Source organism: Corvus brachyrhynchos, unplaced genomic scaffold, assembly GCF_000691975.1.
Source record: "Corvus brachyrhynchos isolate BGI_N302 unplaced genomic scaffold, ASM69197v1 scaffold116, whole genome shotgun sequence".
Classification (NCBI taxonomy): Eukaryota; Metazoa; Chordata; class Aves; order Passeriformes; family Corvidae; genus Corvus; species Corvus brachyrhynchos.
Genome location: NW_008240221.1, coordinates 5462120 through 5481300, shown reverse-complemented (window position 1 = coordinate 5481300; position 19181 = coordinate 5462120). Strand labels below are relative to the sequence as shown.

The 19181-nt window shown below is 36.3% G+C and overlaps 1 protein-coding gene across 3 annotated transcripts in view; it reads left to right on the top strand.

Annotated features, from left to right (window-relative positions):
* Nucleotides 1-19181, top strand: part of ROCK2 (Rho associated coiled-coil containing protein kinase 2) — a 100956-nt gene that overhangs the window by 55359 nt on the left and 26416 nt on the right. For all 3 annotated transcript variants that reach the window (XM_017744945.1, XM_017744944.1, XM_017744946.1), the window contains exons 4-10: nucleotides 3272-3409; nucleotides 5990-6250; nucleotides 11898-12042; nucleotides 14414-14552; nucleotides 16239-16330; nucleotides 17148-17307; nucleotides 17891-17954. In XM_017744945.1, coding sequence (XP_017600434.1) covers nucleotides 3272-3409; nucleotides 5990-6250; nucleotides 11898-12042; nucleotides 14414-14552; nucleotides 16239-16330; nucleotides 17148-17307; nucleotides 17891-17954 — 999 coding nt within the window. The remainder of the gene's footprint in view (nucleotides 1-3271; nucleotides 3410-5989; nucleotides 6251-11897; nucleotides 12043-14413; nucleotides 14553-16238; nucleotides 16331-17147; nucleotides 17308-17890; nucleotides 17955-19181) is intronic.

Genomic DNA, 19181 nt, shown 5'->3' with positions numbered 1-19181 from the left:
CAGTGTGGAACGGCAGGGACGAGCACAAATCCCGGGTGGCAGACGAGATGTATCGAACTGCGGAGCTGCAGCGGGAACCCCGGAGGTCTGGGCAGGCAGGGCGTGCGGGGCTACAGAGTAGCGAGGGCTCAAAGCAATGGCGGGGGCAGGGCAAGGCGGGCTTGGGAATCCCAGGGTTTCTCTGGTAGAAGGCAGGAAGCTGAAAAAAGAAAACCCAGAAACCTGCAGTGTTGACGAATTCCTTCCAGCCTCTCTCTCCGTCCAAACGCAGGGAACTAACAGCCCACAAGCCCAGGTGAAAGAGAGTACTATGGTTGGACCCCTCCCGCTGTGGCCAGGTCTTTTGTTTTTCTAAAGCACCCAGTAATTTGTCCCCCTGGCAACGTGTATGGGGAAAATTCTTTAAGAGAAAAAGAAAACAAAAGGAGAACTCCTAAAACCCCAACACAGGTCTAACCACGAAGGACTATAACGTTGCAGTGACACAGCAGACTGACCTGGTCATGTACTGGAAGACAAAACTAAAGCAGAGTTAACGCTTTCTTGTGTTTGGGTACTACAGGATGGTCTGGGTGACAGTCTTTACTGTCTGATTTCATAGTGTAGCAAACCAGTGGTTGTCATGGCCTGCCTAAACAGATACTAGTTTATTTTTCTTCATTAAGTGCTTTGTTTATTAGGTTTAGTTCCCCACCCACTGCTGATGTACAGTTCTGTAGTAAAGCAGATAAAGCAGTTACGTTTTATTACCTGAAAATTTGTCAGGCCATGAGCTTTGATACCCTATCTGTAGTCATTCCTTATGGCTTTATTAAGTATTTTAGGGTACCTGTAATTACTTAAAGTCTTAGAGTTTGTTTCAAAACTCCATTCTAGGATATTAATTTTTTTTCTGAATCATAAAAGAGACAGTACCATTACCAACACTACGTACTCAATCTGATAACTTCAAATGGATGTGTTATTTTCTGTGCCTACTGATTGTCTTCCCATGTGAATGCTGTGGAAATTATGCATGCCTTTTGTGTGTACTTGTTTATTGAAAGTATTAGATTGTTGAAGCAGAGGGAAATTATTTTTTCTAAATGCATTTTCGTGAGTTAAACGAGGCCATGTTACTCAGTGTAATGGCATGAAGGGATTTTCCTACCTATTTTGAGAGTTACTCTGGTGAGCTGCAGTTTAAATTTGGCAGTTCATTTTAACAGTTGGAAGAAATTGAAACATCATGACAGTTTAATACATGAATAATCTGCTGTATGAGCCAATATCTGTATGTACAAATATAGCTCTGGGTAAAGAGCACAGTGACTAGCAGCTAAAAAGGCCGACTCCAGGGGCCATGGTGCTTATAGAAGGAGGACTGTCAGCGGTAGGTCTGCTCACCTGCAAGGTGTGCCAAATCACACTCACTCTCTGGATGTGCCAGTATATTTGTTATTGCTTTGCTTCTGGGATTTTTGTACAGAGAAAGAACCTACCTTGAAATTTTCTCAAGAAATCATTTAGCCAATAACCTATTGGCACTATTTCAAGAGGTGTACAGACTGTGATTTTGTGCCCCCCACTCCTCTTCACTTTGCCTGTCCTGTACATGAGCTTCCTTCAGGCTGTGCTGACTTCCAAGAATTTTTTTCCCCAAGTAGTGGGAGACAGTGGTTCTTTTAAATGAAGGCAGCTACTCTAACTGCACCTAGGCAAGAGTGCACAGTGACTTTAGGAATTGTAAACTACTAAATACACTACAAAGCTTCAATGAGAACTTTCACAGAAAATGCATCTTCAATTAAACAGTAGCTTTTTGAGGTTTCTGGTCTTTGTGATTCTTCTGGTTTTGGGCAGGATTACAAAAGCTCTGCTTAGGGGAGTATAGTTTGTGGTGTACCACCAAGTCTTTGTAAATAATCCCACGTGGGATTTTTAAGTGGGAAGAAGTTAGTTTTCAAAATACTTCTTTAGGACACCTTCACTAGCTGACTAATTAACGTCCTAAAACATGCTTATAGAGTTGTTAGTGCGCATAGATACCATGTTTCTGTTCTGGTGTTATGTTGGAGGTTTTTTGATCTAACTGTAAAGAAGGTTGTTTGTTAGTGTTAAACTATGCAAGATACTAATAATAAAACCTTTGCACCTATATCTTGAAGGCAAAAAGCCCCAGTTTCAAGAACAGCAAGTCCTTAAATAATCCTGTTTCTGTTCATGTTCTTGCTCTTTCCAAGGTTATCCCTTCCACCTGATGCTTCTTCTATTCCTTCAGCAATATTAATTTTTGCAGCTCCTCAGGAGCAGGAGACTGATGCTCCCAGATCTGTAGACCACACAGGTGCCTCTCTGAAGCTTTGCACTGCAGATGTCATGAAACTGCATCTACAGCTGTTCAGAAAAGCCTATTAAACATTCTTTCAAGTAACATAATTAAAATCAGATACTGTGCAAAACTAAGTAGTTAGGAGATCTGCTTTGTTTACTAGATGTGAGGGGTTTTAAATGCACCAGAAAATCATAACTTCAAGTTTCTGGTGCATTTCACAATTTTCACAAATCAATTTCACAAACTAGTCCACTGAATTTTTAATTTTAACAGGAAAAAATATGCAGAAACTTAAGGTCCTGATGACTCAGACTTCTTACAGCTGAATACTTCTCACCTTGATTTCTTTAAAAAACACTCAAGAATGTTAAAAATCTGTTCCTTTAATAGTTTTTCATAAAATAGGATGTCTCATGATTAATTAGCTGAGTAATGACTTCAGTGTGCAATTTAAGGATTTGGTTTCGTGTCTGCATTCAGATGAAGTTTTCAAAAACATTTTCATATTTTGTAATAAAAGCTTTAATTCCAGTTTTCCAACAAGATCTATTGTATTAATTTTGCACAATTTAAAGTGAATTTAAGAACTTTTTAGGAAAATAAATAGGAGCAATTGTTTTGGTGTAAAATAAAAATTGACAGAGGCTGAAGCAGACCTCTTGCCCAGTTTCTAACGTGAATTAATTCAATGGCTAGACAGTGTTCAGAATAAGAAAATAAAAGCAGAGTTAGACTTTATTTCCTGCTATGGTGGGGTTTTTTGAGCAGCTGTTAGGCTTTTCTTTTTAGGTTTGGAAGTTCTCAAATCCTTACTGTGTAGAAAACAGAGCGTATGAGGACCTGGAGGCATTGCATCCCAGAAAGCAGTTTGCACGTAGCAGAAACATACTGTGCTGGTACTCAGGTTTTTAACAAGGGGTTTTAAAAAGGTTGCTTCTCTTCTTTCTCAACCAACAGGTTCGCCATAAAATGACACAGAAGGTTTATGCAATGAAGCTACTTAGTAAATTTGAAATGATCAAGAGATCAGATTCAGCCTTTTTCTGGGAAGAAAGAGATATCATGGCCTTCGCCAACAGCCCGTGGGTGGTTCAGGTAAGGAAGATGTGTAAAAGTAAAATAATAATAATAGCAACAACGGCAATAGTAATGATGCTGATGCCATAAGTACTTCCCAGGTTTGAGGTGGTTTTGAATTTTCACTGAAACTTAAATCAAGATTTAGGTTCAGATTTTTACTTCTAAAAAATACATTTTTACAGCAATTTCACTAAGTTTTGTGTATTTGGCTATGTTAGAAAGTAGATTAATTTACATTTTAGTCACTGCAAATGCATCATAAAACAGAACTAAGCAGAATTTTGTAATACTTACATAATTGTTTGGAATAATAGGGAAGTTATCTTTCCACTACGAAAAATTCTGTATAAGAATGTAGAAACAAATGTGACTGGTATTTCCAGTCTTTTGTCATAATACAGTCAGTTGATCACAGGCAGTTGGTATGAAGAGTCCTTTAAATAGTCACTGTCTTTTCAGCTGCAGTTTGAAATATGGATGAGTGTGCAGCTCTGGTCTGCGAGACAGCAGGCTGTAGCAGTGGTTTCCTTGAAACCATCTTCTCTTAGTGGTCAGTTACAGACCAGCACTCGGAATATCCAAGTAATGGAGAGTAGACTTCTTCAGATGGTCTTGAACACCGTCACTCGTAGCTGTCTCTTGACGTGTGTCATCAAGATGCTGTAATGTGAATTATGCCTTTGGGAACAATCAGTATTGATTATTGCCATTTGTTGTAACTGGTAAATTGCACTAGTCAACAAAAGGAGTAGTGAAAGCGTGTGTTTGGAGAAATTGTTAGTCCTTAATTTTGTTAAATAATTAATTTAAATGCTCTCATATATATTGCCATGCTTCTGTATATTTAATAAGACTGGCTTTAGGTGTTCCATATATTTTTCATAACAATTTACCTCAGGTAAACAAAGATTTTTATTTAGATGTTTTGCTCTTTGAGCATGTTCTTTGCTCTTGCCTATATTTAGCAGAAATACTTAAACAAATAGATAATTTTTTTATTTAGTTCTTTGTTCTAGTAACAGTAATTGTCAGGAACTATTTTTCACATGCAGTTGAAAGTAACGAGAAATGCATGACGTGGATTTTCAAAGGAAACTGTCACAAGCAGGATATAAATGTGTGTCTGTATTTGTAAATAGCAGATGAACTAAAGTGTAGTTGCAATTGTGCCTTCTATGATTACGTGTATTAGTGTGATATATTTAGGTGATGTTGTCTAGAGGGGTAGGACACTGAGCTGGTTTGAAGAAAATGTAGGTCCTGTTCTGATCTAGAAACTGGGACAGATAACAGTGCTTCTCTGTGTCTAGTTTTCAATGTGAAAACAAATGAAACAAGAGCCCTAGATAGTTTTAAATTTTTTTTAATGAAATCCCTTGAGGGCAGTAACAAAAGTGCTGTATAAAGACATAGTGCTTTTATTTATTATTATGTTATATTAATAACTCTATGTGTGAGGATATAGAGATTATTTTGAATCTTCACTTAGATTTTAATGACCCAATGCATTATTGTACTCTATATTGTATATATTATCCATTTGTGCAAACACAGTGCAATATATGTGTATTAAAATATGTATTTCTAATCTAGGTCTTCTGTCACAAGTTACACAGTTCATTTTAATCTGAATGTCAAATATCCATAATAACATACCCACCTTTCATGGTTCCTCATCCTCCACAGTCTACCTGATTCTGACTTCGTCCTTACCACACATCCTATTTTTCAATTGCCTTTTAATTTTGTGTGTGTAATTTAAAGATGTGAATGATTTTCATTTTTAAGGTAAGGCAGTATTCCCTGAGAAATAAGGTGAGACTTTCAGAGACTTTCACACCAGTCATTGAACAGTTGATAGTAATGTTTTTTGCTGGACTGAGCTATTTTCAGACCTGGTGATGACAGAGTGGAGTCTCTAAAACTTCAGCACTCTAGGTCTGAAATACATTTTAAAGAGACTGAACTGAACTTTCACTATCATGCCAGTAGGAAACATACTGACCGCAACTTAGACCAGACCAGTATTTTATTGTTAAGTACAGTATCTTTGAATTGTGTTATAGCTGTCTTCAGGAACATTTTGTTTTTATTTCTTATTTCAATATGTGTTGATTTAGGACAAAGTCAGCAGTGCAGTGACTTTTCAAACATGTACCGAGATAAGGAATTTATAATATAGAATATTTAGAAACAGTTTAAGATGCTGCTCACTGTTCGGCTATTTTCAGATCAGAACATGATGCTCCCTTTTGCAGATTTGATACTTTGCGTTTTGACTCATTGATACTTCTTAATACCAAGAAACATGGAGATTATAGATAGACAGATAGATAGATAGATGCCTATAGTATTAAAATAACGAGGAAATATTTTTCACTTTCTCAAAAATTATAATGAGGGGGTTTTGAAGTTCAGTAAATTTCAAGGTACTGTCATAATTAAGAGAAAAATGTATATTCGATGCATATTAAAAATAATCTTGAAAACATATTCTCAGGTCTAATGAAACTTCAAGATAAAGGGCTTTATTCTTTTCCCTAGGTGTCTGAAAAGTAATTGCATTTTTTTCCTTTCCTTTTTTTAACGTTGCAGCTATTTTGTGCCTTTCAAGATGACAAATATTTGTACATGGTAATGGAATACATGCCAGGTGGAGATCTTGTAAACCTTATGAGCAATTACGATGTGCCTGAGAAATGGGCCAAGTTCTACACAGCTGAAGTTGTTCTTGCTCTTGATGCAATTCACTCCATGGGCTTGATACACAGAGATGTGAAGCCTGACAATATGCTTTTAGATAAACATGGGCATCTGAAGCTGGCAGATTTTGGCACTTGCATGAAAATGGATGAAGTAAGTATGCAACTAAATGATTTACCATCTATAAAACTGTAATTCTAAATTACATCTAAATTTAAGGTTATTGTCCTATGAAGTATAATACCCAAAGGAACACTCATCAAATTATCTACTTGGTTATAAAGTTGTTTGTTGCTTCCTACTTTTAAATATAAGAGTATTTTAAGTAGTGTAACTTTTTCTGTTATAAACTGTTCTCTCACACGGAAGAAGGACATAAACTTACTCTTCACTGTTTTTGAAAGCATGTGTATTTATGAATTTCTGAGGTACATTTTTTTTGCCAAATGTCTTAAAAGCTTGCAAGATAACTCTTAGTTTCAACTTTAATAACCTTGGAACAGTTTATAAGGTGACATTTTTTTGTAAATGAAATTATTTTATAGGCAAGATACATTCCGTGTGATTTATTCCTGTATCTAATTGTTCTCATAGCATCCTCTAGTGGTCATTCAAATGAGGTCACAGTACGGCAGCAGTGGTATGTGATATATTGATCACAATCTGTTAGTTACTTGTCAAGATGCCAAGATGTCAATTTAAATGATGTAATTGTCCAGATTTTCCCATGTACAGCCAAATACAGTTTTCTAATGAGACTGCATAGGAATATTTTTAACAGGATATTATCAAAAAAACTTGAAAATAAAACTACCTTTTGCAGTTCGCAGTCTTAGAATCTTGCCTAACACACGGTGTTATGCTGTAATTTACAGAATATGAAAAATCCTAACAGATTCTAAAAGAATTGTATATGAATGTGTGTTATGATTTACCTGGTCTTTGAAAGTGTTCTGTAGTAGTGTTGGCTAGAGTGATCCTTTTAAGCTTATTTGCTTTTATGCTTTGGGTTTTTTTCTGTATTGTTCAGGCAGTGCTTGATATAATTTCTGCAATCTACTTAATTTGCATTTGCATCATTAAGTTAATGTCTCTTCAGCAGTATCTAGAAGTACTGTGTCTGGTTAGGGTGGGTTTTTTTTCACATGATGATATATTAACTTCATCATTGTCCAACTGCAGCTGTTTATTGAAGTTCAGTCTGTTTAGTTCTGTTGATGTTGTTTGTAGTTGTTACTCTAAAGGCAAAGATAATATTTACCTCCATTTTGTTGATTTACTTGCCTATATTTTGGAGGACAGCATTTACTTTAATTGAAAAGAACCAAAGTAGTACATGGTTTCTTAATTTAGTCAAAAATATTAATATTTGTTTTGAGTTTGTAGATCATAATGTCTTAAGGGAATCTGTTGTTCAGTGGAAGTGACAACAAAAAAGCATCAAAAAGCTCATACTATAAATCCTCTGTGTTGTTTTAGGGACCCCAGAAATGGTGGACCTACACCTTTTTACTTTTTTCTTCTTCACTTCTATTGTTAAAAGAATTGAATATTAAAATGTGGATGATGATACTATAAATGTGAGAAATGCATCCGAGTTTCTCGTAAAAAGTTACAGTGAGCTCTGCTTTAGACTGGGCATCATCAGCAGACCAGTGATCTCCTAGAGAAGTTAATTTTTTAAAAGATTACATTTTAAGTTCTTTGTATTTCTCAGATTCAGTGGAATGGCAAACATTTTTTCTACAGGAAGCTTTAGAAGTTGAGAGGTTCTGGATTGTCTCCAAATCTCATGCTACTTCTTAGAAAACATGAACACATCCCAGCTGTGTAAACATAATATTGGTGTTGGCAGACTGATTTGTAGAAAATATATGCTTACCCAATACATATTTATTTTTCTGGATTTGGATCTCTTTTAGCAGTTGTGAGCATTAGCATCTTCCTTATGCTGTTGAGACCCCAGGAAAATTTGTTGAGAGATTTTTCTGACCTTTGCTGTGGAATTGTGTTCAGTGTCTGCTTAAGTCAGCCAGGCCAGAACAGACACTTGCAGCAGAGTTTCTCCTTATAATTTTGTGGAAAGAGTTGCTAAGTGTTTTAGAAATCTTTTCCAGCATAAAAGGAACTGTTCTGTTTATGTAACTCAGTTGTAATAACTGGGGGGTTGCGGTGTTGTTTTTCATTGTTTGGTTGTTTTTTTTAAATTAGTTGTCTTTTTAAAAATCTACAACAAAGTGAGTATTTCTATTGTTGAATAAAGAATGGAGTTAGACTCAAAAATTGAGTAGGAATTGTGGTTCCCTTTTTTTGCTATTTAGGTATGATAAGGTAGACCAGGGCAGGGCTCACCAGGCTCTGTCTAATCCTCAGGTGTTGTGTAAGAAACTAGACAGCTGCTGGCTTTGGTAGGCGTCGTAGGGCCAGGAGCTCCCAGGTTGCCATGCATAGCACTGTCCTGTGCTAACTGAGCTTTCAGCAGAGCACAGATTCAGAGTATATCTGTTGAAAAATATATGACCAAAAGAAGGGATGTTTGCCACTTGGGATTATTGCCTCAGCCCAGGCAGTTCAGCTGAAAGAAGCAGTGTGTTCTTCTTTATGGAACCCAGCTTCTTTCTCATTGAAGCTTGTGCAGTGAAGAGGACTCTGCTGGATCCTTCCTGCCTCAGTCCCTTGTCTGCAGGACAGTGCACAAGCTGCCTGCAGCATTAACACCTGATATGTGCAATCCTCTCATGTTTCCACACAAACACCCTCCAGCTCTGGAAGGAACTTCCTGAGGGAGAGCCTGATTGTCAGCCTTGGTTCAAGACAGCAAGTCCTTCAGGTCTGATGGAGATCTTCCTGAAGATGAAACCTGAATTGCTTAGTCTTCAGCAATATAATAATGTTGAATGATGCCGGGAAACAGCAGTCTCACCACCAAGTTGTCAGGAGCAGCAAGAACATTGCTGTGTCTCCTGGACAGCCTATTTTTTTAAACTGTGCACTGTACATCTCTCACATAGCTGCAGGAGATGAGTTCCAAGGTCCATCATGATCTTTTGAGGTGATGAGAAAAGTTTCAGGTAAAACACTGGCCTGAGACTCCTGACATGATAACTGTTAGAGTAAGTGTGCTACTCAGGCATAAATAGAGGCTTGGTGTTTGAAACACAGGAGTAACACATCGCCCAGAGAATACAGCGCCATTTAAGTCTCTTCAGAATGCAGGGACTGCCAAGGTGTTATGTACTGGACAGAGGGCTTGTCCCTGTTTACTCAGCTTTGATGCCAGAGATCACAGAAGTGAGTCTGACTGTGGTATTTAAGGTGCCCAGTACTTAAAAATATGTACAGAACAACACCCAAGTTCTTGGAAAGAAGAAATGTGTAAATGAGTGGAACAGAAATCTGGGAATTTTATATTGAGGTGATAATGGTCCAGCCTCCCCAGGGATATGGTAGAATCCCCATTGCTGGAGATTTTGTGATGCACTCGGACAGGGTGCTAGATAATCTTATATAAGCTCCTTTTCCTATGACAGTTTGGGACAGATGATCTTTCAAGTTCTCTTCCAGGCCAGGCTGTTCTGTAAATGCATTTCTAGGTAAATTCCTGAGACAGAAGGTAGAGAGTGGTATGGGGAATAAGTACAACCAGCTCCACGTGCTTCAGAGAGCTATGGTCCATTGCAACTGGTGTTAGCATGCAAGGCCTTTTTTTACTGTGGAAATATTTTTTGTTTTACTGTTCAATTCTTTGACATCTTCTCTGAAAACTTAAGGTGTTATTACATGGAGTTCTCTAGCATCCGTAACATTGTTGAAAAGACTTTCCTTTTGCTTCATACTAGCCATCAGACTTGGGTAGGTCTGGCTGGTTTTTGGCACAGCCTTTTGTTTGTTTAAGACTTCAGAAAATATCAACCTGTGTAACATATTAAAAAGTATTCTTGCTTTGGTGTGTTAATTATAGAGGGATGGGAAATGGGGTGTTATTAAATGCTTAGGTGTCAAGGTGGTGAGGCTGTGACTGAAGCTGCAGACTTCAGAGAACTCTTTCAGAACTGTTTTGGTGACTTTGTTTTTAAAGAATCTCATTAGCCAGGGAGGGATTCAGGTGGCTTCAACCCGACTTGACTGAGCAAAAACTCAGACTTTCCTTTGTTGTAATTTTGTGTTTGGATAGGGAAGAGATAGACACATACCAGTGTTGGAGACCTCGTTAAGTTGCCTCAGTCCTACTGGATGAGCAGAATCACATCACCCTAGAGCAATTCCTCCTGTGCTCAAAGTAAAGAGAGGCTTAGGCTTCAGAGAAGACATGTAGGTTAGTGCCCACAGTGCTGTGACAAGCTGGACATTCAGACAGTGGTCCCTGCCATGTGCTAGAACAGTTTCAAATGCTGTCAGCTTTAGATTTCTGTAGTCTTTGAGCTTTAGTTTATTTTGCAGTGTTAAAGTGTGTTTGCCTGTATTTTTCTTTTCCCAGTGAATGCATTAGATCTTCTGGAAAGAGTTAACTTCATTTTCTTATCCCAGTATGAACAAGCTATGTGCTATCTCATCCAGTATAGAATGCAAAAGTTTACCTGCTCTTCATTCTGGAACTGAGCAGTTAAAATTTCTTTAGGTTTCAATTTTAGCATGGAATCATAGAAGATAATAGGCATTTGCCAGGAGTGCTTGAACTATTCCATAGGTCTCTACGGTATTTGGTCATCCCTTTAGTTTTTGCCTGCTGGTTCATGACTTTCTGTATTCTGTTTTAGTACAGAAATAAAAGTTTTTCACAGTTCATATTGTGTATGAGAAAGAATATTGTAATGTGGTGTCTAAGTTTTGCATATCAGTACAATTCCCGAAAAGGAATGTTTCTCTTATTTTCTTTAAATATATATTTTGACCTTAGTTGTTGCTACTAATATTCTGTATTAATATTCAGAATTAATACATATTGCCATTCATGCTGATGGCAAAATGCATGAAGAACCTTTGTAAGATGACTTAGATAAAAATTCAGATTGAGAAACAGAATAAAAGATGAGTGTCTTTTTGGACTTCTGTAACTTCATCCAGGATTTCATTTCATTCATCCATCTGATCTCTCAGGAGTGAATTCAGTGAATTTGATTAAAGGAAACAAGACTTATAACTCTGAACCAGAATGCTGGCAGATCTGATTGATGCTTCTGCGCCACTTAACCTGTACATTTTTAGTTTCTCAGTGTGAAGCAGAGGATGAGGAATCATTCCATTGATACAACTGTGGTAATATGTTAATAAAAAAAAAAATTTAAAAAAAAAAAAGCTTTGCTGTTCCTTAAAAATATCTTCTCCTTTTATTCTTCTTCCTAGCTTTAAACAAAAAACAAGCTGTGTCTATAAAAATTTACCTATAACTTGATTTATTGCCTGAATAAATTGTTATGTATCTGCTTTGTAGGGCCTAGAATTCATAACTTGTCAAAATTATTCCAAAGTTTGTCCCTGAATTCAATCAGAAAAGGAGCAGTCTGGTATGGTGCGTAGCTTCATACTGAAACCAATGGTAAAAATAAAATTGTTGAATTTTGGGAAGATGAAGTTAAGAGAAATCATTATGGAGTAGGCAGGGGTAAGCACATTACCAAGAAATGGCATTTCAATCCACATTGCTTCTTGAATAAAAAAATAGTCTTTAAAACACACTCCTCAAACCAAGTATTTTAGGCTATATTTTTTATGCTTTTCTGTCCTACTAACAGAGGAATTGGTTAAAGAGGTGCTCAGAAGCCCCTCGAACTGAGCTGTTTGTATTGTTACTGTTGCACAGACAGGAATGGTGCGCTGCGACACAGCCGTGGGGACCCCCGACTACATCTCGCCCGAAGTCCTGAAATCGCAGGGGGGTGATGGTTATTATGGACGGGAATGTGACTGGTGGTCTGTAGGGGTTTTCCTTTTTGAGATGTTAGTTGGTAAGTAGTGATTTCTTCTGCTAATGAGATTATCATTGAGTCTTTCCTGTGCCTTTAGCTGTATCTTGCTGCATGGAGGCTGCTCCTACCTCCCTAACAGCTTCTTTTGGCTGATGCTGCAGCTTAATTCCCTTTCTCTTTGCTCTCTGTCACTCTTGCACTGTGACAGCTGTTTACGTGCTTGCTCAGTGATTAGTTCCCTGACTCAGTTCAGCTTAAAACTAATTCTTAGAATAGTTTTAACTAGGGTCAGCTACCTCACCATGTTTGTGCCACCTCAGGCAGGACTGAGTTTGCAGGGGCACAAGAGATGAGAAAGGAATGGAAAGGGCAGGACTGTCCTTTTCTCCTTTTCCACAGCACATCAGTGTCTTCTATTAGGTCAAGATGAGGAAGTATGGCTTGATTCTTTCTTTTGTGCTTGAGTCAGGATTTTCTAGTAGAATACACTGGACTGCTATGGCATCAAACGTACAATATAATCTGTTAAGGAGATGAGTCATCTGCATCTTAAAATACAGTGAGGATCAGTATGATAGTCTGGTAGCAAAACACTCATTATGGAAGGATGGAATTGAGCATACAATTATTAAAAATCCAAATCAGCATTTTCTGGGAATACTGCAGATTTGATGTTTCTGGTATCCTGAGCCAGGAAAGACACTTGAACATATGATGCTATTACTATTTCCAACTCTTTCAGAATTACAGCATTTTGACTTTACGAATGTGTGGTTTATAGTTAATAGTCTCTCATGAACAATTTTAGCAGTAAATAAAATTATTCAGTTCTTAAAATATTGGGCATAGCTGTCTGGAATGTTTTCTCACCATTTCAGAGCCTCTTTTTTCCCCCCCTTGTATTTAGGAGGAAAATATTGCTTTATTTCTCCATATCCCACACACTGGGAGAAAGTATCTATTTTTGTCTGTGGTTATGTATCAGATTCTGGCTATGGTCTTCTAAAACTTTGCACTTCAAATAAAGCACAGAAACTGTTTTGTTATTCTGGTTTTGATAAGCTGCAGAACTAATGAAAATGGTAATTTTATTATGAAATGAAAATTTTATTGTGTGCTTAACTAAAAGGTTAAATGTTGGTCACATGATGAATCCTAACATTGGTTCAGTGACTTAAGATAGTTTTGAGGTGTGGCCAAAATCAGAGCTTCCAAGACAGAAGACCATTGAGAATAGGAAGGTTGGGAAAGAGGGAGGCAGCAGCAGTATCAGTGATCCCCACCTGCAATGCACTGGTATGGCAACCTAATGAATTTACTAAAAGTCTAGAAGTGGTGTGTACCAATTTCTTATTTTGCTATAAAATGACAGAAAGAGACAAAAGTTAGGATTGTCATATTTATATTCTTTTGAAAGCAGAAAAGTTGTTGTCCGTTGGTCTGTTTGTACATTTTTTCATGTTCGTGGCTTTTGAAATGCTCAGTTCCTTGTTGGAAAGCTGCAGCCTGCCATGCCAGATGATTCCTGCCTGCACACAGCACACCACAACAGAGGAAAGAGCCTAGCTCATGTGACTGATTGTTCACCTTCTCTATTAAACCTATGGATTAGCTGGGAGATAGGATTTCTGTAAAAGTTGCAGCTTCTTGGTTACACACCCAAACCATTTGTATGTTGAGAATGTTGCCCATTAATTTGACTGTCAGTTGCCTTGTCGCAGCCTATTCTTTTCACTTGCCCCAGTTTTACCTTTCTTAAGTCTAGTTCCTTTGGAAATATCTTTAACTACAGCCTCAGCTGGAAACCTCTTGATGAAAAAGGTCTATGATTTTAAAAGCCACCTGCCATGTTTATATGGGCACTCAAGCTGATGTAATTTGTCAGTCAACAAGATTTATTAATATGGGTTTAACAGTGTGGTAACACACTGGGAAGGCTCCTGCTCAGAGCTGACATCCCTTAGGGAGGATGCCTCTCAAATGGTCTTTAGAGAGCTTTGGTGGATTCCTTCCAACAAATGTGCATTAGCAAGTCTTTAATGAGTTTTGGTCCATTTTAGCATTGGAGTATTTAAGGATTGATTCATATGGGTGTCAGCCATTATGTAAACTAGAAAATATATTGGGAGTCTTAAGGCAGAACAAAACATGTATATCACCATAAAAAATTCTGGTAGTGATAGGCAGGATGGGAAATGGTGTAGTTTGTAACACAGATGTTTTAGGGAAGGAATATTTGTAGTAGTATACATTATTTTGTACCCTGCATGTCCAATTCTTTTCTTTTTCTTAATAAAAGACTCTTCTAGGTAAACTGCTTGTAGACTTTTCATTATATCTTTTGTCTTATTCAACTCACATAACTTAAACATGATGTAAAATCACAGCCAGTTTACTATTTTATTTTCAGGTGATACTCCTTTTTATGCAGACTCGCTAGTAGGAACATACAGTAAAATTATGGATCATAAGAACTCATTGCATTTCCCGGATGATGTGGAAATCTCTAAGCATGCAAAGAACCTTATCTGTGCCTTTTTAACTGATAGGTAAGTGCATATGTTGTTCTGGCACTGTTTTTTATTTTGGATGGTATTGGCTGTATTTATTTTGGATGGTATATTGTGAAAATTAATTCCTTCTACTACTTCTCCTGATCTCTGTTCAGATCTCTTCTGCCAAACCTCCCATTCTCTAGTTTTTCTTTGAGGTGTGTTTTTCCAGGTATTGTATTTTATTTCTATGAGCACTTCAGACAGCTCTTGTTAACAACACAGTTCGTGCTGGACAAATCCTTCCAATTGCAATAACAAACGTGTAAGGCTGAAAGTAATTCGTAACCTCCAGGGCAGTGACAAAATTGTTTTGCTCAATGTCTATGTGGGTGTTACATAAAAAAACTGGAAGCAAAAACTTTTCTGAAAGTAAGCATGTTCTTACTGAATTTGTTTAAGGTTTCTTAGAGTGTTAGAAATTTTTTTTTCATTTGCTTTGTTGCATTAATTGGTAAATACAGCTAACAAACCTGCAAGGTTATTGTTATCCTAGAAGTTTCCCTTTATGGGACTAAGTCACTAACTGAAATTAAGCTGTGGAAGCTTGTTTTTGACCTGAACACTTACATTTTGTTTAGTTTCAGAAAGCAGAGAGAATCTTTGATTTCACTGATTTAAAAGACCAACAGTGTAGGTCCACAGTTAACTCTGGAATGATGATGACTTCTTATGCTTTCCTGTCATCATCTGAACTCGGCTGGAGCAGGGCATCTGGCCACTATAGAAGGAGGAATTGGGAAAACAAAATGCATTATAATGGGTTTTGCATTCAGAGAGAGACTGTTTGCTGTACTGAGCAAGACTGTGGTTGGTCAGGAAGGATGTGCTTTATTTAACAGTATTTTTCACCATTAGTAGCTGAAGGGTAGAGAGAAAGTATGATTAGAATTTAATAGTGTAAATGTGGTAAGGTGAACTTCCACTACGTGTGTCCCTCTTCCTGTTTATATTTAACACAGGGCTTGAGCAATTTATTTGAAACAGATGCTGCGTGATCGCTGCTGAAGCACTTGAAGAAGGACTAAGCATCGACCCTGTGATTTATTGCTTCTTTTCCATGCATTGTTTTTATGTCCTTTTCTTGTACATAGTTTCAAGAGAGACTCCTCTGTTCAAACGAAAAGTTTCTTGTTGCACTTAAGATTTACTTCGTGGCAAATACCAGCAAGAGACGTGTCAGGGTTAGTTGTGGGGCAGAGGATGGAATTCTTAGAATATTTATTTTAGTCCAGCTTTGAATAACTGTTCTGTGCAGCAAGTTAGACCTTCCTTCACTTGCGTCTTACGGTCTGTCATGTGGTTTGGCTCACACGAAAGTTCTGCAGTATTATTTCCCCCAAGGGTGTTGAGTTTTTGTTTGTGTTTTTAGTTTTTTTTTTAGTTTTTGCCTCAGTGCTCTCTTTCTTGCTTTACTCCCCACGTGGCAGACTCCAGATTCTGGATATTTTAGCAGTTACAGGGAGAGCGCATGCTAAGAATCAGTACATTTTATATAAGAAACTACAGATCAGTGGTTGGTGGGTTTTAAATTTTGGTTTTGTTTGACCATTAATGTGGTTAACACAGACAATCTTTACTGAAAGTTTCATTGCTGCTTATGGACAAGTCAGAATTTAAATTTAAAAAAAAACAAGAAAAAGCTGTTTTTCCTAATGTGACTTTGGATTAATTGCTGTTTAGGGATGTGCGACTTGGGCGAAATGGGGTAGAAGAAATAAAGCATCACCCTTTCTTCAGAAGTGATCAGTGGAACTGGGACAACATTCGAGAGAGTAAGTAAATTAGGTTAAAAGTTCTATTTTATTCAGTATTTGCAACAGTAGAAATGAAAAAAAGAACTTTCAGCTGTATAAATTAAGTATTTTCTATCTGTCAAGAATGTTGTTCAAATATTCATATTTATCACTTGTATTATAAAACCTCATACGAGTAAGGGTTAGTAAATACACATTTTTCCTACTGGAATTACCTCACCTTTATCATGTTTTTAACGTATACCTTTCCATTTTCAACAATGGAATTGGGTGTTTCAGAATTTTAACTAAAAGGAATGCACGTTAGGTTTTGTTTCTCTGGTCTTTTGTTCTTTTGAAGTGGGTTCTTTTGTTTTGTTTCATTTTTCTTTTAATCTACAGGTAGTTAAGGCAGTAGTTTGACAGTGGTCTTGTCAGTTTTATTGCTTTTCATGTAAGGTATTGAAAACGTGATAGCTTTAGGTAAAAAAGGAAAGTATGTCAGTTCAGCTCTTAAGTTTGTCATAACTTCTAAAGTTATATATTTACTAAGATTTTTTAAAATGATGGTTGTATTTAAAGTTCTATTCTCAAGTGTGATTACCTGAGCAAATATGTCTTGCATAATGGATGGTCTATGCATTAGGCAACTAATACAAAAATAGATTGGTCTAGAAAAAATTGTTCACAGTAGTATGTCCAGATCTGCTGTCTGGTTAATATATATTTTACTCCAAGTTATTTAAGGACAACTTAAAATTACAGTCTTTTAATACTAGAGAGATACCAGTATATAGCAAGTATATAGCAAGACTGAATCTTGGAGTGAAATGCATCTTTTTTCCCCTTTTTATAGCTGCTGCTCCCGTTGTTCCTGAGCTTAGCAGTGATATAGATAGCAGTAACTTTGATGACATTGAGGACGACAAGGGAGACGTGGAAACCTTTCCAATCCCCAAAGCCTTCGTGGGAAACCAGCTGCCTTTCATAGGATTTACCTACTACAGAGACAATTTGTATGCGATACTTTGAGATGCATTTTTAAAAACATACCTGCACATTTCTCTTCTATTCTTTCATTTTTTTCACTCAAAATACATAATTTATTCCTTACATTCTATTAATTTATATCCAGTTGTGAAGATACAAAATGCAAACTTTGAGTAAAATAATTAATTACTATTTCAGTTATTTCGATAACTCTGATTAAACAGTGTATTTTTATATGCACAAAATCATACAATATCTTAAAAAAATCAATTAAGGTTAAAATTCTGATAGATTCATAATTTTTTTTCTAAAATGGTTTTTATTAGTTACTTTAGAAGTTTACACAGCACAATAACTTTCTAGAATTCATTTTGAATAATTAAATAATTATATTAATTAAAAAATTACAAGCAGCTGTAGTTTTATAAACATTCTGTTAAGAAAAGATTAAAATCAGAAAGATGCACTAACACCAAAATAAAACAAGCTCCATTTTGAGAGCAGCATAGGACAAATTGAGACTTGAGAGAATTGATTAAAATGGCAAAGTTGCCAGAGTTGTTGAAAACTTGAGTAAGAGCTGGAGGGATTTGTTTTTGTTTTTGACAGGTTGCTAAGTGACTCCTCTCAGTCTTGCAGAGAAAATGAATCTGTGCAATCTAGTAAAAATGAGGTTAGTGCCTTTTTTCCTTAGTATTAATGGTATGATTAACTAATTCTGTGAAGTCTGTTAAGAAAAGATGAAGTGTAAAATAAGTTTTTAAGCAGTTTTGTCAGGGGCTTTTTGTCTTTTTAATGATCCTCAATAAAAATGATATTTTCTATTTACAGGACAGCAAAGAGGTATGTATAGTATCTGAATTATGAAAGGAATAAAAAAATTCCTACATAATTTTATGTGGATGTGAAGTATCTTAAATGTTCACCAAATTGTTAGCAGTAAACCAGTTGTATTTTGAAGCAGATGTAGTCAGTGTTAAGGTGCTACAGTATGAAGGTAAATGAATACTGATTTTTCTCAAATTCTTTTTGCAACCAGAATTTCTTTGGAAAGCCAATGTGTGAGACTGTTTGCTACAGACAGCATTACTCTTGGGAAGGTCCCACACTTACATTAATGATTCATGACTGATTTATTCAGAATTTGAAAAAGTAAATTGTCACCTTCAGGGATAAAGGAATGTTTAACTCATACTCCAGTTGGAGCATATGAAGCATGTTTATCCAGCTTTTGAAGATTGACAAATGAATTTAAATTTGCATTATAGGAAAGCTATGGTTTTTTCATATACTTACTTCATTATGTTGCTTAAACATTTGTATTATTCAAGTGTAGATAGTATATTGTTAACATTTCTTAAAACTTACAATTCCTTTTCAAAGTTTAAAAAATATGTAAAGGAAATGCATTATGTATTGATCAGATAAATTTAAATGCAAATGTTTATTAGAGTCCACTTCCTTCCTGTCATTGATGAATAGATGAATGGTTTTAGACTTCACCTTTTAAAGAGAAATGGTACTGCTGTTTAAAATACATATGGTCACATTCATGATGTTTGCTTTATGTTGTGATAGTAAATGCAGATGGTAAAATCTTGCATTTCACTTCTGACATCTTATTTAGTTTGTATTTTCTCAAGCAATGAATCTCTGGTTTTGATGTCCTTTTCAGTGTCCCTGTTCTGGATATTTTCTAATTTTAACAATTATAAAGCATTTTACAAAACCACATTTTTACATTTCGTGTTTGGGGGTAGAGGAAGAGGAGGAAGGGAGGAAAATAAATGCATTTGAAAGCCTGAAGTCATGAGATGAATAAAAAATTTATTATTTATAATTTATTTAATGAATATTTGGGTCCTGGACTCACAAATTTTTAAAAAAATATTTTAGTAAG